This window comes from Neoarius graeffei, chromosome 5, assembly GCF_027579695.1.
Source record: "Neoarius graeffei isolate fNeoGra1 chromosome 5, fNeoGra1.pri, whole genome shotgun sequence".
NCBI classification, from domain to species: domain Eukaryota; kingdom Metazoa; phylum Chordata; class Actinopteri; order Siluriformes; family Ariidae; genus Neoarius; species Neoarius graeffei.
In genome coordinates this window covers 43,398,486-43,420,732 of record NC_083573.1, presented here as the reverse complement: position 1 = coordinate 43,420,732, position 22,247 = coordinate 43,398,486, and the positions used below count along the sequence as shown (strand labels likewise).

General features: G+C 42.2%; 1 protein-coding gene across 5 annotated transcripts in view; it reads left to right on the top strand.

Annotated features, from left to right (window-relative positions):
- Positions 1-22,247, top strand: part of nbeal2 (neurobeachin-like 2) — a 175,310-nt gene that overhangs the window by 124,922 nt on the left and 28,141 nt on the right. For all 5 annotated transcript variants that reach the window (XM_060921757.1, XM_060921755.1, XM_060921756.1 and 2 more), the window contains 8 exons: positions 4,188-4,337; positions 4,487-4,644; positions 5,285-5,409; positions 13,870-13,990; positions 14,203-14,363; positions 16,717-16,850; positions 16,987-17,094; positions 21,439-21,534. In XM_060921757.1, the coding sequence (XP_060777740.1) occupies positions 4,188-4,337; positions 4,487-4,644; positions 5,285-5,409; positions 13,870-13,990; positions 14,203-14,363; positions 16,717-16,850; positions 16,987-17,094; positions 21,439-21,534 (1,053 nt within the window). The remainder of the gene's footprint in view (positions 1-4,187; positions 4,338-4,486; positions 4,645-5,284; positions 5,410-13,869; positions 13,991-14,202; positions 14,364-16,716; positions 16,851-16,986; positions 17,095-21,438; positions 21,535-22,247) is intronic.

Here is a 22,247-nt window from a genome sequence, read left to right as displayed (position 1 = left end):
AGTGAAGTTTAGAAAGAAAATTTGCTCACCATTTCTGTCCGATCTCAAAAACAGCTTTCATTATTTAAGTGCTAGCTAGAGCTACTTTACGAGATGGGCTAAAACACAAAGAAAAAAACTAAGGTCTTACTTGGTCTTACTTAGTTTAGCCCAAAATATAAGTTGTCATAAGTTGTCAAGTTGTACAACATCACAGGAAAGATGAACATCCTTGAGACTATTTCACAGTACGCAGCTACATTCTTATAAACTCAATGTGTATGTCTGACTGAGTCTTACATAACAGAGTTTTAATGTACACTACCGTTCAAAAGTTTGGGGTCACTTTGAAATGTCCTTATTTTTGAAAGAAAAGCACTGTTCCTTTCAATGAAGATCACTTTAAACTAATCAGAAATACACTCTACACATTGCTAATGTGGTAAATGACTATTCTAGCTGCAAATGTCTGGTTTTTGGTGCAATATCTCCATAGGTGTATAGAGGCCCATTTCCAGCAACTCTCACTCCAGTGTTCTAATGGTACAATGTGTTTGCTCATTGCCTCAGAAGGCTAATGGATGATTAGAAAACCCTTGTACAATCATGTTAGCACAGCTGAAAACAGGTTAGCTCTTTAGAGAAGCTATAAAACTGACCTTCCTTTGAGCAGATTGAGGCTACATCCACACGACAATGGCAACGAGATTTTTTTTAAAATATTGCGTCCACATGGGCAACGGATCAGTAAAATATCAGGTACATATGGCAACGCAACGCTTGCTGAAAACGATGCAATACACATGCCACACCTCTAGGGGCGCTGTAAGACGGTCCCATCGGAGACACCAGGACAATAGAAGAAGTAAGGACGCATGCGCATAAACTATTATGCACGAGACTTCATATTAGCCACAGAGTCAGGAAAATCTGTTCGTAAAGTTACGTTATAATGACCAAATACAATGAAAAGTATTTTTCCAGTCTCACCTGTGAAAGGTAATCCCATGTGATCTCGTTTGGACGGTAAACCTGTTGGTACAGTTAAATGCAGCACATGAATGAGGCATCTTTATTCTCCGCTCTACCCCATCCAATATGGCGGCGAGGATGACGTATGATTCTACATGGAAGGCAGCGTCTTTAATGGTCCAGAATAAATTGAATGCTACACATTGATGGATTAATTTGTTCTTCTACGCCCTTTTTGAGGAATGTATTGTAGGACTTAAACCAACATCTGAAGAGGTGAGATCGCTCCTTTTTTTCCCTATTTTTGCTGGCGGGATTGACTCTGCCCTAAGGGCAGAGTCTCTCACTCTCTCTCTGTCTCACTTTGCACCATTACACAATAAATATTCACAGTGAAAATATTTTGTAAGCGCGTTTATAGGATTTGTTGACAACTCGCATCGAGTTCGTTACACTTCTACCTGGCGTGAAGCACTGACAGTCATGTGGTTGTGACGTCATCGTAAACAAATCCGTTCTACTCGTATAGACGACTTCGCAACGGCGCCGTTGCCAGATCTTTCCACTCTGGAACCCGTTCTCAAAAGATTTCGTTTTGGGGCACCCAAAACGCCGGTGCCGTGTGGACGCCAGGCCGAAACGATAAACAATTTTATCAGATTCACCTGAATCCGTTGACGTGTGGACAGGGCCTGAGTTTCTGGAGCATCACATTTGTGGGGTCGATTAAATGCTCAAAATGGCCAGAAAAATGTCTTGACTATATTTTCTATTCATTTTACAACTTATGGTGGGAAATAAAAGTGTGACTTTTCATGGAAAACACAAAATTGTCTGGGTGACCCCAAACTTTTGAACGGTAGTGTAAGTAACAGTGATATGTTAGAGAACAGAGGAGGAAATGTCTTTAAATCAACAATTAAAGACAAAATTACAGTATATAACTAAGTAGAAGAACTTATAATACAGAAAGTCAACTATCCATTCTTATCACTGTTGAGAACTGAATATGAAATAAGGGGCTAGTTTATGCCATGCAAGATGGTTAATTCAACAGAAACAGACGTGCACTAAAGGCGTTGATCAGACAGGAGCAGCTGAGTGGGCCATCGCTTGCCATTTGTTTTTATCCAAGCTTGATTAAGGCATATAAATATGGGGATCACTTTATTTTCACTCTTATATCATTCAACTGGAGGTGGATAGCCTACTGTGCATGTTGTCTTTTTTTCTTTTTAATTCGGTGGGTTTTTGATAGCCTGCACATCAGTGCTGATATGGTGACTTCTGACACACCCACCAAACGAAAGAAAACAAACTCAGAAGCCTATTGCAAAGGCCAATGTGGTCACAATGTTTTGAAATGTTTTTCTACAGTTTCCATTCTTATGCAACGCGTTGTCATCTTTAACTCGAGGAAAGCGTTGTGGGCTACTACGTTGCGGCCAAATAGGCTACCTCGTTCAGTTAGTGGTCTAGATCAAACCGGAGCTAAACCATCTCCAAACGGTGCATTGGTTGAACTCGGCCCTGTTTTCTCTGTTGACATTTACTGACCTTGATCATGCAGACCTCTTCAGCATCAGCTCCCTGGTCACTCTCCTGTTCCTCACTCACTCTCTTAAAAAATCGTCGTATATCCATCTAGCCAGTGAATTGAAAAGACACATTAAATCTTCTCTCGCCATAACTATTGCTACGAATGGCATTTAGTTTTCACTCGCAATAGTTGAAGAACATACCAATACATAGATGGGACAGAATATAGAAAGCTGTCAAGCTTAACTGTTCACGCTAATATTGGCTAACATTTTCCATAAAGTTCAATTTAGCTGCCATAATGTTAAAAGGGACAAGTAGCCTACAACATCACATTTTCTTCCCCTTAGATAAACGTAGGTAACATTAAGCAATTAACAATGACTGACATCAACTTTCAATCTCTTGTTCACTGTATCATTCACTGCGAATTAAGTCCTCTTCTTCTCTTAACAACTCTGCCGGCCTCAGGAACGTAACGTTACAGCAAGTAGGCCTAATAACATACAGCTCCCGCCTGAACCGCGCATGCCCACCGACCTGGCTATCCTGGGAAACATAACGATAATTTTATTCGTGTCGTAGCTAGAACTTGTAGACATATTATTGTTTGACTCGTTTTCTTGCTGGTTTGTGTTATGTGCAAGTCTGCACTATATATATATAAAACACTGAAAATTATAGGGGGGCTTGGGAACATTTTAGGGGGGCTTAAGCCCCCCTAAAATGGACCTAACGACGTCCATGCAGTCCACGCTCACTCCTGACATTGAATTGGGCCAAGCCTGGGCTCATTCGAAAGGTCTCGGGGAGAGGGATGTGGCTGTAAATTTTGGTGGGGTAAGGACCTTCAGTGGCCGAGTTATGAATTTTTAAAGGCTGACTCGAGCAAGGGCTCATATTAAAGTTTTTGGCGAGTAGCACTCACTTGGGGGTTTCAGGGGCAAACAATGGGCCAAAGCAGGGTCGTAGCAGGCCGTGCCTGTGCTGGTTCAAAAGGTCTCGGAGAGAGAGAGGTGCCTGCAAATTTTGGCAGGGCTAAGACCGTCAGCGGCCGAGTTATGAATTTTTAAAGTCACGCCCAAGGAGGCCCCTGTTTCACAGGCCATGTTACGTCATAATGTATTCGCCCGGTGTACCATTTGGAAGAAAATTAGAAGTAGATTAGACCCATATCTTTACAATTTTTTAATGGGCCATCCGGTCCGATGCTACCGGTAAATGTCTGCCGGTCCGGTCTTATTTCCCACACTGCTGTATGCGCATGAATAGTGCAGGATCGGAGTCCATATTTAGATCAGCTCAAGATGAAAGCAGTCTGCATTGCCAAAGCAAAGCAGAAAAGAAGGTGTGATTTATTTGCAGCATCTCCCAGCTGAAAAATAAATCTTGACTTTAGCTTAAACAGATGTCTAGCTCACGGACTCTGGAGAGGTTTTATGGAGGAAGATATGACAACATAGTCATTAATCTACTCTGTTTGTATATACAAATCACACACTATATTAGCATTTCATGCCTGTGTGTGCACACGTGTGTGTGTGTGTGTGCAGGTTCTGTTCAACTCTTTGTGTACGTATACCATGTACATACAGTATGTCCATATTTCCAGATGTTGTATGTCTGAAGGAGGATTTAAATGAACTGTGAGCTAATCTCTGTGGGGTGTTTTTTTTTTTCATTCTTTCCATTTCTAGGTGAGACCCACCATGCAGCAGTATGAGCTGGACACTTTTGGGAAAAGCCACGACTTACTGTCCAACTTTTGGAACTCGTGTTTTGATGACCTAATGAGCACTGCCGAAAAGAAGAACAAGGACAAAGCAGATTTCAAAGCCAAGTTTCAGGTCTCTGTTCAGTCAGCTCCTGTTAGTCAGCAGTAAAATGACACAAACTGATGTTGCTGTGCTTTTTATTTAATGAAGAACACACAGATTGGTGTAGCATCCCATTTTCAATGGTAACGTTGTGAGTGTCTGTGTATGTGTGTGTTCAGGAGTTGATTGTGGACCCGTACCTGAAGCATGTACGCATTGAGAACAGTCGCTATGTGAGTGCACAGAAGCTAAATAACAGCCAGCAGGTGGTGGTGTGGAAGCACTGGAAATCCCTGCGCAGGCTGCTCACCAGTGAGAGAGGAGCTTGGGCAAACAGGTGTGTGTGCGTGTGTGTGTTCTCACTGTGCCTGCTGTGCTTATTGATTCATAGGCTCATGAAAAGCTGATTTTGAATCAGTGATTCAGTAACGCGTAGTGACAGTACAGCAGGGGCGCAGATACGCTTTTTGAACTGGGGGGGACAAAGCTGCCAGCAAACCAACCCCAACCCCGATATGCCTGTCAAACTTGTTGTGGGTAACCATAGCAACCAAGCTCGAGCTCGCAACCTGTGCAGTCTGCGCAGCTCAACCAACCGAATATCAGTCTTTGTTTTGTTTTATGTGAGTTGTTGCAACTATGTATGTACTGCTGTGCACCTCAATAAACCGAATGGTAATTAGTCTTTTGATTTTTCCGTGAGGTTTGCCTTATGCAAAGAAAGACAGCACAGACGTTTTTTCCTCCCTATAAGTGGGGAGGACCGAACGAGGTGAATTTAAATCTGGGTGGGACGAATCCCACCCGTCCCACCCTCTATCTGCGCCCGTGCAGTACAGTAAAGTAATGACTTAATAATAAAATCATCCATTGCTTTAAATTCTACAGTGTGAATGTAAGATGTACAAAGTGACTGTTTTTAATGATTCATCCCATTAAAAGGGTACGTTTGATTCATTTTGGTGTGTTTGTTTTAGGGATGAGTCAGAAGTGAAGTGGAAGCTGTCTAATGCGGAGACATACTCCAAGATGCGTTTGAAGCTTGTGCCCAACTACAACTTTGACTCCCACAGCGAGGCCAGTGCACTTCGGGATAACATGGGTATGTCTCACAGTGGATATACAGCATGTATTTAATACACTAAACAGACATGAATATACACTACCGTTCAAAAGTTTGGGGTCACTTTGAAATGTCCTTATTTTTGAAAGAAAAGCACTGTTCTTTTCAATGAAGATCACTTTAAACTAATCAGAAATCCACTCTATACATTGCTAATGTGCTAAATGACTATTCTAGCTGCAAATGTGTGGTTTTTGGTGCAATATCTCCATAGGTGTATAGAGGCCCATTTCCAGCAACTCTCACTCCAGTGTTCTAATGGTACAATGTGTTTGCTCACTCAGTGCGTTTACATGCACATAGAGAAAATCGAATTTCTGCCGTTGCTCGACTGAAATCGAAGTTCTAAATGCCATGGAAACACCTTAGCTCGGCTGAAATTGAACCGAACTTGATTTCTCGTAATCGAGCTACACGACCTAGATTATGCGATTTTTGCCGAGCTACTTAGTGCATGTAAACCCTATCGAGCTACGGAGTCGAGCTACTTACTTCAGCACTGCCCCTTCCGGAAGTGACGAGACCACAAGCGGGAAACACAACAGCCTCGGTCGGCATGACACTTCACCTTAGCCGCCACTTTATTAGGAACACTTCTGTTCGTACATACAAACTACAAACACTCTTCTTGTGAACACGGAACTGATAACTTTGTTTATACTCTTGAACAGCTCTTCTTCATGACGACAACCGGAAGTGTACCAACACGATGGGGCGTGTAGCGCCACCTGTGGCTCGGGTGCACAATGTACCTCACACAATAGCTCGATTTCCTTGTGTGCATGTAGGATTGGATTTCTCTGGCACCCCTGCTGGGACCCTTTGCTCGATTACCGACAGTAGCTCAATTTGGATGTGCATGTAAATGTACTAATTGCCTCAGAAGGCTAATGGATGATTAGAAAACCCTTGTACAATCATGTTAGCACAGCTGAAAACAGTTGAGCTCTTTAGAGAAGCTATAAAACTGACCTTCCTTTGAGCAGATTGAGTTTCTGGAGCATCACATTTGTGGGGTCGATTAAATGCTCAAAATGGCCAGAAAAATGTCTCGACTATATTTTCTATTCATTTTACAACTTATGGTGGGAAATAAAAGTGTGACTTTTCATGGAAAACACAAAATTGTCTGGGTGACCCCAAAATTTTGAACGGTAGTGTATATATAAAACCAATCAAACGTTTGGACACACCTTCTAATTAAGTGGTTTTTCTTTGTTTATTAATTAAAAGTCACTTCGTGTCTTAAAGTAATGATGGATGTCGTTTCTCTTTACTTAGTTGAGCGGTTCTTGACATAATATAGATTACTACAGATGTGGAATAGGGCGATTTACTGTATGTTTATTATTTACTATTTGATCTCAGATGCATTAAGAAGGCAAGAAATTGTCCTAATTAACTTTTGACGAGGCACATCTGTTAATTGAAAAGCATTCCAGGTGACTACCTCATGAAGCTGGTTAAAATAATGCAAATAGTGTACAAAGCATCATCAAGGTAAACACTGGCTACTTTGAAGAATCAAAACTCATCTCATCTCATCTCATTATCTCTAGCCGCTTTATCCTTCTACAGGGTCGCAGGCAAGCTGGAGCCTATCCCAGCTGACTACGGGCGAAAGGCGGGGTACACCCTGGACAAGTCGCCAGGTCATCACAGGGCTGACACGTAGACACAGACAACCATTCACACTCACATTCACACCTACGGTCAATTTAGAGTCACCAGTTAACCTAACCTGCATGTCTTTGGACTGTGGGGGAAACCGGAGCACCCGGAGGAAACCCACGTGGACACGGGGAGAACATGCAAACTCCACACAGAAAGGCCCTCGCCGGCCACGGGGCTCAAACCCGGACCTTCTTGCTGTGAGGCGACAGCGCTAACCACTACACCACCATGCCGCCCTAGAATCAAAACTATGAAACATTTTATTTTTTAACACTTCTTTGTTTACCACATAATTCCATATACGTTCCATGTGTTATTTCTTAGTTTTGATGTCTTCACTGTTGTTCTACAATGTAGAAAATAGTCAAATTACAGAAAAACCTATGAATGAGTCAGGCTTGTATTACTCGAGTCCGACTTGTGAGTTGACTTGGACTTGAGCACTGATGACTCGGACACAGACTTGTGCATTAACAGCATTCGGACTTGTAAATTGGAGACGAGGACTCTGATTTTTTCTTTATTTTTTTTAACATGCCATAATAATTTGGCACAAGATATTTATATCTACATTAATTTTTGTACTAATTTCGTGCAAGTGTGTCACACCTGCGTGCCTTGGCACGTGCATCAGATAGACTCTCAGGCACACTCCGGACAGCGCACGCGCCAAGCGGTCTCTCGTGCGCCGTAAACGACTTTCACTTGCACAGGATTAAGGCGCAATCAGCGCGCCTATATAAAAACTGTGAAAACACACTTACTTTGCGAAGTATTGAGTTGCGTTGCTGATACATTACCGAGCCTTATTTCCTTGATTGGTTTCCCGATCCCTGATTTCCTGTTTCTCGTCTTTGATTCTGCCGAGTCTATGATAGTCTGTTTGTGCCTCGCTCGATCTATTGCCAGTTTCACTGTTTTACGATTTTGCCGGCCGTTCTGGATTGTTTACCCTCTTCACTTGTATTAATAAACACACCTTCTGCACTTACAGCCGTCTCCCAACCATCTCTGACAGAATACTTCACACTCCCTGGTGAAGAGAATGCACATTCACCTGTTCATACGTCATGTTCAGGAATAAACTAATGTTAATGGCGCTAAAACAGCCACCGTCAAATGGTGCGGATAGAGTGTTGGACTCAGACTCGACTCAGATTAATAGTGGACTCGACTCGAATTTTTTTTTTAATGACTTGGACTTGATTTGGACTTGAACACTGGGGACTCGAGACTGGACTCGGACTCAAGGTTTAGTGACTCGACTACAACACTGGAATGAGTAGGTGTGTCCAAACCTTTGACTGGTACTATATAGTGAAATAGTGGGCTTTAAAACGACAAGAAGAGGCTCGTACGACTGTGTTTGTTTTACAGGTGCTCACACAAAAGTAGGTTTGTCAGAAACTGTGATCTATTCATAAAAGAATGAAAATTAATTTCTCATAATAGTGCACATGGTGACTACAGACTCAGTATATCAATGAAATGATGGCACATTCATAAGTAGTCCTATTAGTAAATGTTACACTGGAATGAGACGATGCAAATGTCCTTGTAGTGAAGAAAGCTGCTCTTTAAGCCTTTCAGCTTACAACTCATTTTATTCAGTTATTCATCTTATTATTAAAGCGTACTATTCAATAACGACTGTGAATTATTCAGTACTGCAGTGACACTAATAGAAAGGCTGTGTCATTATGGGAGTGAGAAATGTACAACCCCGATTCCAAAAAAGTTGGGACAAAATACAAATTGTAAATAAAAACGGAATGCAATAATTTACAAATCTCAAAAACTGATATTTTATTCACAATAGAACATCGATAACATATCAAATGTCGAAAGTGAGACATTTTGAAATTTCATGCCAAATATTGGCTCATTTGAAATTTCATGACAGCAACACATCTCAAAAAAGTTGGGACAGGGGCAATAAGAGGCTGGAAAAGTTAAAGGTACAAAAAAGGAACAGCTGGAGGACTAAATTGCAACTCATTAGGCTAATTGGCAATAGGTCATTAACATGACTGGGTATAAAAAGAGCATCTTGGAGTGGCAGCGGCTCTCAGAAGTAAAGATGGGAAGAGGATCACCAATCCCCCTAATTCTGCACCGACAAATAGTGGAGCAATATCAGAAAGGAGTTAGACAGTGTAAAATTGCAAAGAGTTTGAACATATCATCATCTACAGTGCATAATATCATCAAAAGATTCAGAGAATCTGGAAGAATCTCTGTGCGTAAGGGTCAAGGCCGGAAAACCATACTGGGTGCCCGTGATCTTCGGGCCCTTAGACAGCACTGCATCACATACAGGCATGCTTCTGGATTGGAAATCACAAAATGGGCTCAGGAATATTTCCAGAGAACATTATCTGTGAACACAATTCACCGTGTCATCCGCCGTTGCCAGCTAAAACTCTATAGTTCAAAGAAGAAGCCGTATCTAAACATGATCCAGAAGCGCAGACGTCTTCTCTGGGCCAAGGCTCATTTAAAATGGACTGTGGCAAAGTGGAAAACTGTTCTGTGGTCAGACGAATCAAAATTTGAAGTTCTTTATGGAAATCAGGGACGCCATGTCATTCGGACTAAAGAGGAGAAGGACGACCCAAGTTGTTATCAGCGCTCAGTTCAGAAGCCTGCATCTCTGATGGTATGGGGTTGCATTAGTGCATGTGGCATGGGCAGCTTACACATCTGGAAAGACACCATCAATGCTGAAAGGTATATCCAGGTTCTAGAGCAACATATGCTCCCATCCAGACGACGTCTCTTTCAGGGAAGACCTTGCATTTTCCAACATGACAATGCCAAACCACATACTGCATCAATTACAGCATCATGGCTGCGTAGAAGAAGGGTCCGGGTACTGAACTGGCCAGCCTGCAGTCCAGATCTTTCACCCATAGAAAACATTTGGCGCATCATAAAATGGAAGATACGACAAAAAAGACCTAAGACAGTTGAGCAACTAGAATCCTACATTAGACAAGAATGGGTTAACATTCCTATCCCTAAACTTGAGCAACTTGTCTCCTCAGTCCCCAGACGTTTACAGACTGTTGTAAAGAGAAAAGGGGATGTCTCACAGTGGGAAACATGGCCTTGTCCCAACTTTTTTGAGATGTGTTGTTGTCATGAAATTTAAAATCACCTAATTTTTCTTTTTAAATGATACATTTTCTCAGTTTAAACATTTGATATGTCATCTATGTTCTATTCTGAATAAAATATGGAATTTTGAAACTTCCACATCATTGCATTCCGTTTTTATTTACAATTTGTACTTTGTCCCAACTTTTTTGGAATCAGGGATGTAAGTTTGCACCATGGGAGTTTAAGGGGTTAATGAAAAAATGAGAGTATGTTTTTAGGCTGATCTTCTTGAAGTCTAGCACACTGAACTTTCACCAGACTAACTCGGTCCAAACTGCACTGTTTACACTAACATTCACATTACAATAACAATCTCGAGAGGGCTTTTTTCCTCTTGTGTACGTGTGATATCACATTTTTTCCTCCGTCTGATATTTGATGTGAATGTGAATGTTAACTGAAGCTTTTGTTCTATATCTGTATGATTTTATACACTGCCCTGCTGCCACATAATTGGCTAGTTGGATAATTGCATGACTGAGCAGGTGTATAGGTGTTCCTAATAAAATGGTTGATGAATCTGTTTCTAATACCGAATAAATCTGCTTATGATCACGTGACTTTGCATAATAGTTATGTTTTAAGTAGTTACTTACAGATACTGTACAAAGCTTATGGGATTTCCTTCAATTCGTGTTTTTAAGTGAGGCTGCTAATGAGTATGTGAGCTGCATACCTGCCAACCTGTACGCATCTTGCGTAGCCGCTACGAATTTTTACCTCATTGTACGACTGTACGTTTTCACATTAAAAAGTACGCATATCGTCCGAACTCGCATTTCAGTCAAGTTCTCGCTGAAGTTGATACCGCTGATCTGTGAGAAAACTCAAAGCCAGAATGGAACGCTTTGCCCAATCCCCCCGCCCCTCTTCCAGAGCGTGTGGCTCCGCCCTCTTCAGTCCCTCCCCTTCCTCCTTCGCGTCTCTGACCTGAGTGTAGCGGTGCAGCCAGGTGGCTAGAGCGAGTCGGGGATTGAAACTTCGGTTAGAGACGTTGTTTTTATATTTGTAACAGAAACGGTTGTGTTTCACGTGTACTCGAGCTTCCTAGCCGTTATTTTGTGCATTTACAACACCAACAGTACAGGCTAGTTCTTCATTTAACTTGGAAGTCGTCACTCGAGGTTGCATATTCGATGCGGTAACCAACGAAACCTGATTACAATTCCTCTCGCGCTCTCATTGAATCACTATAATAAGTACCACTTTATTGATGTGCTCAACAAAACGTAGCGTGTTGTATATCTTAAGGGCAGTCGCTAACTTCTGTCAATGGTAGCCTAGAATGTTTGCAGATGATGTGAAGTCGAAAATTGGTCATCCCTCTTATGAAAAAACCTGCGTGGTACTGCAGTATCAAATGCTTTTTTATACAGTATTACTGCAGTAAATGCAATATTTCGAATGCAAATGCAATAGTTTGCACATGAAAAAGGCATACTACAAAATACTGCAGTGTACTGTATAATGCAATATTTTTACTGTATAATGCAATATACTTCCAACATGTTAAGAAATGCAAAAGTCTAAACCTATTGCATGGGAAATTTGTGCATACCATGTTTTGTGTTGAAAGTGCCTTTTTTACATACTGTATTAATTTAATGTGTTGTTATTTATTTTGAAAGAGTGGCTCTGGTTTAATTTCATTTCATTTGCACATGTATTTAATGTTTGTTGTGCTTTTCAAAACGGAAGGAAGTTCCCAAGAGCCATCAATAACAGTTTCCCAAAGTCTATCAATAGGAATGTTTTACAAAACTGGACGATGTTCCCAAGGTCAATCAATAAAACTGGATTGAAAGTGTGTTTTTGGTCTGCTGGTTGTGGTCTGTGGGCGCCGGGTTGGGGTGAGGTTGACGCGGGGGGGGGGGGGGGGGGGGGGGGGGGTACTCATGAAATTGTAAAATTGTACTCATAAAATTTTTTCAAGGTTGGCAGGTATGGAGCTGCAGCAGTGGCCTGTATGCCTATAAGCTTAAAGGACAACTGAAGGCAAATTTTTTTTATGATCAAAATTCTATTTATCTCATTTTATTAAATATAGGAATGCATTTTCGATAGCTATTTTGTCTCTGCTATAGCAAGTTAAGAGTGTTTGAGATATGCTATGTAATATCAGTCCATATGTCAAAGCGATGGCCGTAAACGAGATTTGTTGAGACCTGTGCGAGACATCGTAGGACGGAAGTAAAACGTACAGCGGAAATCAAAGTCACCGACATCTGCCAACGTTGTCAAAAGATGCGCTCGCCCTCTTTCGAATGCTGATGTAATCAAGCCGGAAGTTTTGTTTGTTTTGATAGCAATCAGGAAAGTTTGAAAAAAGTAGGCAGTAATCATCATTTAAACTCGTTTTTGTGCAATATTTCGTTTGGAAAACAGTTTTCAAAATGGCGGCACTGACACCTGGCTGACACTTCACGTTTCGAAGTCTTGCACAAGTCTCGTGAAGATCGCACAGATAAGCGACACCTGCCATGGACCATCTCATCTCATCTCATCTCATCTCATTATCTCTAGCCGCTTTATCCTGTTCTACAGGGTCGCAGGCAAGCTGGAGCCTATCCCAGCTGACTACGGGCGAAAGGCGGGGTACACCCTGGACAAGTCACCAGGTCATCACAGGGCTGACACATAGACACAGACAACCATTCACACTCACATTCACACCTACGGTCAATTTAGAGTCACCAGTTAACCTAACCTGCATGTCTTTGGACTGTGGGGGAAACCGGAGCACCCGGAGGAAACCCACGCGGACACGGGGAGAACATGCAAACTCCACACAGAAAGGCCCTCGCCGGCCACGGGGCTCGAACCCGGACCTTCTTGCTGTGAGGCGACAGCACTAACCACTACACCACCGTGCCGCCCTGCCGTGGACCAAACGAACTAAATTCAACATGGCTAAAAACCGAATAGGCTGATAAGTATCATATTTAATTGCAATTAGTTGCCAATACGAGTCATGATATAAGGTTACTAAAACCTTATTTAAGAAATTAAGCAAGTTTAAAAATGAATTAAGAAATAAAGCAAGTTTAAAAATGACTTCAGTTATCTTTTAATAAATTTTTATTTATTTATTTATTTATTTTTGAGCTTCAGACTTAAACTCTGATTGTTGACCTGATGTTGCAGTTGTGGGGCAGCATGGTGGTGTAGTGGTTAGCGCTGTCGCCTCACAGCAAGAAGGTCCTGGGTTCGAGCCCCGGGACCGGCGAGGGCCTTTCTGTGCGGAGTTTGCATGTTCTCCCCGTGTCCGCGTGGGTTTCCTCCGGGTGCTCCGGTTTCCCCCACAGTCCAAAGACATGCAGGTTAGGTTAACTGGCGACTCTAAATTGACCGTAGGTGTGAATGTGAGTGTGAATGGTTGTCTGTGTCTATGTGTCAGCCCTGTGATGACCTGGCGACTTGTCCAGGGTGTACCCCGCCTTTCGCCCGTAGTCAGCTGGGATAGGCTCCAGCTCGCCTGCGACCCTGTAGAAGGATAAAGCGGCTAGAGATAATGAGATGAGATGTTGCAGTTGTGATGTGTGTTGTAATATCACCTTTCTGTGCATGGTATTAGGATTCGAATCCATTCTCTGTGCTTTGTAGGAGCCGAGAGTCCACGTAGTTCCACCGAGCCCCCTCCACTGGCTGTAGCTAGGGAAGCTAAAGTGTGTGACATGGAAGACGACCAACTGGAGTTAGAAGACCTTCTCTTCATCGACAGCCAGTAAGCAGCCCTACATACACAAAATGTGCATATGCAAAGTATAGGCTGGCAAACCTAAAACTACACATGCAAAATAATGCACATGTGCTGGAAGATATGTACGTAAAGCTGTGGCATGTGCTGATGGTAAAAGGGTTAAAAAGCAACTGTTGGTGTCATGTGTGTCGGAAATGACTGACATGCCAATGTGTGTGTGTGTGTGTGTGTGCCAGGGTGGAGGAAGTGGAGGAGGGGAGCCAAAAGGAGAAGCTTGTGCTCTCTGAGGACTGTGAGCTCATCACTATAGTGGCTGTGGTAATGGGTCGCCTCGAGGTTACTACACACCACATCTACTTCTATGATGCGAGCAGTGAGAAGGAGGAGACAGAGGAAGGTGTGGACCAGACTGTAATCTTACATATGGCCCTTTTCCACTACCCTTTTTCAGCTCACTTCAGCTTGCTTCAGCTCACTTCAGCCCGACACAGCTCGCGTTTCGACTACCAAAAAACAGCACGACTCAGCTCTCTTCAGCCCTGCTTAGCCCCTAAAACTCGCACCATTCTGGAGTGGGGCTGAAGCGAGCCAAACCGAGCTGAGTGAGGCTGGGGGCGTGAGCAGACACTCCCCTGTGCACTGATTGGTGAGGAGGAGTGTCCTCACATGCCCACACACGCCCCGCGAGCGCGCTGGGATCTGTAAACACCGTAAACCCGGAAGGAGAAGAATTACGAATTACGAGAATTTCTGAAGCCTTATGCGCCTCGCCTCATCTATACGCTCTTGCCAGTATCTGTCCGCGTTGTCGGTGACAACAAGCCACAGCACCAAGACCAGCAACACTAATGACTCCATGTCCTCCATGTTTATTGTTTACTATTCGGTCGTGAGACTACCGCTTAAAAGATCACTGATGTCACTGTTTGCGCTGCTTAACGACATCACGTGACGTCCACCCACTTTCGCTAACTCCACCCAATGTGTCCACCCACTTCCAGCCAGCACGGTTCAGCGCGGTTGTAGTCGAAATGCAACTCCAACAGCCCCGCTAAGCTCGACTCAGCCCGACTCAGCACGGCACGGCTCAGCCCAACTCAGCCGCGTTGGTAGTGGAAAAGCAGCAATACACTACCATTCAAAAGTTTGGGGTCACTTTGAAATGTCCTTATTTTTGAAAGAAAAGCACTGTTCTTTTCAATGAAGATCACTTTAAACTAATCAGAAATCCACTCTATACATTGCTAATGTGGTAAATGACTATTCTAGCTGCAAATGTCTGGTTTTTGGTGCAATATCTCCATAGGTGTATAGAGGCCCATTTCCAGCAACTCTCACTCCAGTGTTCTAATGGTACAATGTGTTTGCTCATTGCCTCAGAAGGCTAATGGATGATTAGAAAACCCTTGTACAATCATGTTAGCACAGCTGAAAACAGTTGAGCTCTTTAGAGAAGCTATAAAACTGACCTTCCTTTGAGCAGATTGAGTTTCTGGAGCATCACATTTGTGGGGTCGATTAAATGCTCAAAATGGCCAGAAAAATGTCTTGACTATATTTTCTATTCATTTTACAACTTATGGTGGGAAATAAAAGTGTGACTTTTCATGGAAAACACAAAATTGTCTGGGTGACCCCAAACTTTTGAACGGTACTGTATCTCATCTCATATCATTATCTCTAGCCGCTTTATCCTGTTCTACAGGGTCGCAGGCAAGCTGGAGCCTATCCCAGCTGACTACGGGCGAAAGGCGGGGTACACCCTGGACAAGTCGCCAGGTCATCACAGGGCTGACACATAGACACAGACAACCATTCACACTCACATTCACACCTACGGTCAATTTAGAGTCACCAGTTAACCTAACCTGCATGTCTTTGGACTGTGGGGGAAACCAGAGCACCCGGAGGAAACCCACATGGACACGGGGAGAACATGCAAACTCCACACAGAAAGGCCCTCACCGGCCACGGGGCTCGAACCCGGACCTTCTTGCTGTGAGGCGACAGTGCTAACCACTACACCACTGTGCCGCCACTTATACATCTTTAATAGAAAAAAAACAAGAATTTGGTGCACAAGTTTAAATTTATTTTGTGTTTTATGAAACAAAACAGGTTCAAAATTGTACATACTGCACACCTAGTATTTCGTTAAATGTCCCTTAGCAAGTTTCACCTTGACAAGACACTTTTGGTAGCCATCAGCGAGCTTCTAGTGGAAATCTGGTTGGATATTTGACCTCTCTTCTTGGCAGAACTGGTTGAGTTTAATTAAGTTTGTTGGTGTCCTTGGTTTCTTGACTTTTAAGCACAGCAATCATGTTTTCAATAGAGTTGAGGTCAGGATTTTGGGAAGGCCATTCCAAAAGATTAATGTTAGACTGCTTTATCCGTTTCATAACCAGCTTGCATGTGTTTTGAGGTCATTGTTCTGTTGGAAAACTCAACTGTGTCCAAATTTCAACCATTTAACTGATGGTTTGAGGTTATGTTGAAGAATTCTGAGGTAGTCCTCCATTGTATCATCAACTTTGTTTAACTATACTTACCAGTTGCTTAACAGTTAGTACAGTATTCTTGCGGTTGAATGCCTTACCTTTACTTGTCCAAACATATCTCTGGTGATTGTGGCCAAACAACTCAACCTTTGTCTTATCTGACCATAAACCTTTCCTCCAGAAGGATGATGTTTGAGTTCAATTAAAAATTTGTGTTGAGTTTAAATGTTGGTGTGTGTGTTGGTGCAGGGATAGGCTTTGATTTCAAGCGCCCACTGAGCCAGCTGAGAGAGGTCCATCTGAGACGATATAACCTGCGCCGCTCAGCCCTCGAGCTTTTCTTTATCGACCAGGCTCACTACTTCATCAACTTCAGGAAGAAGGTGAGCTCAAGCTATGAGCAATCATTAACACTGACCTTATACTGTACATCCTGCATGAGGGATACTCCTGAAGCTTTTGTGTAGACTCTTCTGAGCACATGAATGCATGGATGCTTTTTTTTTTTAACCGCCACAGGTACGGAACAAAGTCTACTCCAGGATTCTCGGTCTTCGGCCACCTAATCTCTTTTACTTTGGTTCCCGTTCTCCTCAGGAACTCCTCAAAGCCTCTAATCTCACTCAGGTATTATTCCAAACTTTATTTTTTATTTATTTCTGTTCATCTGATGTAGAGAAATGAAATGCAATATTCTAATATTCTGAATAACATTTAATATGTAGTTAATATATACTGGGGCTTGGAAGTTTGCGAACCCTTTAAAATTTTCTGTATTTCTGCATTATGATCTAAAACATCAAATTTTCACACAAATATGAAAAGTAGATAAAGAAAACCCAATTATATAGACAAGACAAAAATATACTTTGTTATTATTTATTACGGAAAATGATCCAATATTACATATTTGTGAGCGGCAAAAGTATGTGAACCTTTGCTTTCAGTATCTTGTTGTGACCCTCTTGTGCATCAATAACTGCAACTTAACATTTCCGTTAACTGTTGATCAGCGCTGCACATCAGCTTGGAGGAATTTTAGCCCATTCCTCCATACAAAACAGTTTCAACTCTGGGATGTTGGTGGGCAGGGACGTCACTAGGTTTGAGAGACAGGGGTAGCTTAGCACCCAGAGGAGAAAAGGTATTGTGCGCGCGCAGCGCGCGCCGAACATTTTTCAGAGCACCTACTAAGGCTGTCAATCAATTCATTATTTCAAGAGCATCACACCTTGGGGACACACTTCCCACCATTTCTATTCTATTTTAAAATTGCTTTCATCATTTAATTGCTTGCTGAAGCAACTTCACCAGCTAAACTACAAAAACGTGAAAAAAACAATGGTAGGTGTCATGCATTCCTGCGCAAACTGAAGAGGGCAAGTGCTTCACAAATCATCATGTAAACATTCTACAGAAGACTCAATATAGCCTAGGTAAAGTTAAGCAAATGCAAACCACTGACATCAAATTACAATCTCACCGTGTGTGTCTGCAAATGAAAGCATAGAATTCTGACTCTCTGCAAACCCAACTCAATGGAAGCCCGCACCGCGCCTGCTGCAGAATGCCCGCGTAGTTTTTTAAGTCCTACTAGCCTACCACTCGACGTGACGCTTGACACAGAGCCAATGAGGAGGAATCATAACGATATTAATAATATTGCATTAAACAATAAATAAGCAAGCAGAAACTGTTGTTCGGATTAACTTGCGTTCTTGATGGCTCATGTTCAGTGCTTTACTGCCTTTGTTTTTTTTGGGAAAAAAAATAAAAATATAAATAATTTTAAAAAGGGCAAAAAATATAGGGTGGCTTTGCCATAAGATAGGGTGGCTGGAGCTACCCTAAAATGGGTCTGGCGACGTCTATGTTGGTGGGTTTCATCACATGAACTGCTTGCACAACATTTCTATTGGATTAAGGTCAGGACTTTAACTTGGCCATTCCAAAACATTCATTTTATTCTTCTTTAACCATTCTTTTTAGAATGATTTGTGTGCTTTGGGTCATTGCCTTGTTGCATGACCCACTTTCTCTTGAGATTCAGTTCACAGACAGATGTCCTGATATTTTCCTTTAAAATTCAGTGGAATCATTCAGAAATCATTGTTCTGTCAATGATGGCAAGCCATTCTGGCCCAAATGCAGCAAAACAGGCCCAAACCATGATACTACCACCACCATGTTTCACAGGTAGGATAGGGTTGTTATACTGGAATGCAGTGTTTACCTTTCTCCAAACATAACCAAACCAAAAAGTTCTATTTTTGTCTCATCCGTCAACAACATTTTTCCAGTAGGCTTCTGGCTTGTCCACGTAATCTTTAGCAAACCATATATGAGCAGCAGTGTTCTTTTTGGAGAGCAGTAGCTTTCTCCTTGCAACACTGTTGTTCAGTGTTTTCCTGCTGGTGGACTCATGAACATTAACTTTAGCCAGCGTAAGAGCTTAGAAGATACCCTGCAGGGTTCTCCAGAAAATCTGAAGTAGGCGGCTAAAAAAAAAAAGTAGTAGGCGGTTCTGGAATTTGCGGCGGCAAAGCCGCTGCAGTGCACCTAAGGCATGCTAATGCTAGGGGGGTCTGGGGAATTGCACCCCCATTAAATTTTGAAATTCACATGCCTTCTGGTGGCTTCTGGTGCATTCTCAGCTAATAAATTACAAACCATTTCCCTGTAAAATACTTGCAAAATATGTATGAAATTTCCCTCCAGATGGATGTGTGCTTGACTTTCTCAGTTACCCTCTGTAGTACGCTGCCTGGCTCTGTAACATAACTACATGGTGAGCTTATTTGTTGCATGTGTAATGTACTTGATATACTTCCGGTGTGGTATTGTGTATTGTATAGTTTTAATTTCAGCATAAATATTTGCACACAATTAGTTATTTGCACTTTATAAGTATGAAGCCTTAGCTAAGGGACCAGACATCTCTATGTGAACTTCAGCACTCCGGGCAGCTTGTGGATATGAAAATACCAATTCTTAGATACGAAAATATTAATTACAATTTATATATACAAACCTGTAGAAAACATAGACTTTATATTTATTTGGCCCATGGAAGGTTTTAGTTTCTTCTTCAGTGACATTTTGTGAAAATTGAGAGAAATCATCTGCAGTAACCACCAACTGTGTCTTTTCTGTCGTCTGCTAAGTCGTCATGGTCATGTGGTCTAGCTAAGCCAATCAGAGTGCAAGAATTGGTCAACAAACATGGTGTTGCTTCTGGTCACGCTAGACCCGAATCAAAGACAATTTTGTGGTGAAATAATTGGATTTGCAGCAAATTATGGGCAGGGGAGATTATATAAATTGCTTGACTATTTGAAAGGCAAGTTTTAATTTTTTTCTGGGATTGAGTAGCCGGCGTAGACCATCCGTGCAAGCAGAGAAAACCAACGGTCACTGGCGCTTGTGGACATCTCTGTACCCTGGGTTCCTTTGTGACCTCAGGGACTATTGCATACCTTGCTCTTGGAGTCATCTTCATTGGTCAACCACTTCTGGGGAGGAGGGTAACAGTGATCTGGAATTTCCTGCCTCCATCTGTCTCACTGTGGATTGGTGAAGTCCAAACTCTTTAGAGATGGTTTTGTAAAGTTTTCCAGCCTGATTAGGATCAAGGACTCTTTCTCTGAGGTCTTCAGAAATCTCTTTTGTTTGTGCCATGACACACTTCCATAAACATGTGTTGTGAATATCAGAGACTTCAAGAGATCCTTGTTCTTTAAATAAACCAGGGCACCTGCTTGCTCCTGATTATCATTCCACTGATTGAAAATATCTGACTCTAATTTCACCTTCAAATTTAATTAACATATTAATTTAATTAATTCACCTTCAAATTAACTCAAATTTAATCCACTCCCCCCGACCCGTTAATAAAATTAACGGGTCGGGGGGAGTTGCTACCTCAAGTGGAGGAATTTAAGTATCTCGGGGTTTTGTTCACGAGTGAGGGTAAGGGAGGAGCAGGAGTTGGACAGACGGATCGGGGCAGCATCAGCAGTGATGCGGACGCTAAACCGGTCTGTTGTGGTAAAGAGAGAGCTGAGCCAAAAGGCAAAGCTCTCAATTTACTGGTCCATCTACGTTCCCACCCTCACCTATGGTCACGAGCTGTGGGTAGTGACTGAAAGAATGAGATTGCGGATACAAGCAGTCGAAATGAGTTTTCTCCACAGGGTGGCTGGACTCTCCCTTAGAGACAGGGTGAGAAGCTTGGTCATTCGGGAGAGACTCAGAGTAGAACCGCTGCTCCTCCACATCGAAAGGAGTCAGTTGAGGTGGTTCGGGCACCTTTTTAGGATGTCCCCATGACGCCTCCCAGGGGAGGTTCTCTGAGCATGTCCCACCGGGAGGAGACCCCAGGGTAGACCCAGGACACGCTGGAGAGATTACATCTCTCAGCTGGCCTGGGAACGCCTCGGTATTCCCCCGGAAGAGCTGGCGGAGGTGGCCGGGGAGAGGGAAGTCTGGGCTGCTCTGCTTAGGCTGCTACCCCTGCGACCCGGACCCAGGTAAGTGGCAGAAAATGGATGGATGGAAATTAACTGCTAATCCTCGAACTTCACATACTTCTGCCACCCACAGATATGTAATATTGGGTCATTTTCCTCAATAAATAAATGACCAAGTATAATATTTTTGCGTTATTCGTTTACTCTGGTTCTCTTTATCTACTTTTAGGACTTTGTGAAAACCTGATGATATTTTAGATCACATTTATGCAGAAATATAGAAAAGTTAACAAACTTTCAAGCACCACTATGTATCCATATTTGTAGTATGTCATTTGTTATTTGTAAGACTTTTACTTCTAAACTAAGAAAGAAAACTTGTGTTAGATTTATACACGTGTAAGAATTTAGGAATTGTCTATCTTCAGTTTTTCCTTTCATTGTAGTTTAGCTGGTGTGCTTTTGGACAGATATTTAATGCGTTTGTTTGCATGTCCTGCAGAAATGGGTGTGCAGAGAGATCTCAAACTTTGAGTATCTCATGCAGCTCAACACCATTGCTGGTCGCACCTACAACGATTTGTCGCAGTACCCTGTGGTAAAACTCCATTTACATTCTCAAGTGTTTCTTCCCTTTAATGGCTCATTTATTCTCAATGTTAAATACGTATACAGATATAGACAGAGCCTTCTGTTTGTACTCTGGTCATTTTGTCTGTATGCAACATGCATTTAGTGCATGTTTTATGGAAGCTACACTACCGTTCAAAAGTTTGGGGTCACTTTGAAATGTCCTTATTTTTGAAAGAAAAGCACTGTTCTTTTCAATGAAGATCACTTTAAACTAATCAGAAATCCACTCTATACATTGCTAATGTGGTAAATGACTATTCTAGCTGCAAATGTCTGGTTTTTGGTGCAATATCTCCATAGGTGTATAGAGGCCCATTTCCAGCAACTCTCACTCCAGTGTTCTAATGGTACAATGTGTTTGCTCATTGCCTCAGAAGGCTAATGGATGATTAGAAAACCCTTGTACAATCATGTTAGCACAGCTGAAAACAGTTGAGCTCTTTAGAGAAGCTATAAAACTGACCTTCCTTTGAGCAGATTGAGTTTCTGGAGCATCACATTTGTGGGGTCGATTAAATGCTCAAAATGGCCAAAAAATTACTTGACTAGATTTTCTATTCATTTTACAACTGATGGTGGGAAATAAAATTGTGACTTTTCATGGAAAACACAAACTTGTCTGGGTGACCCCAAACTTTTGAACGGTAGTGTAATGGATACGGATTAAATGGAGCAGTA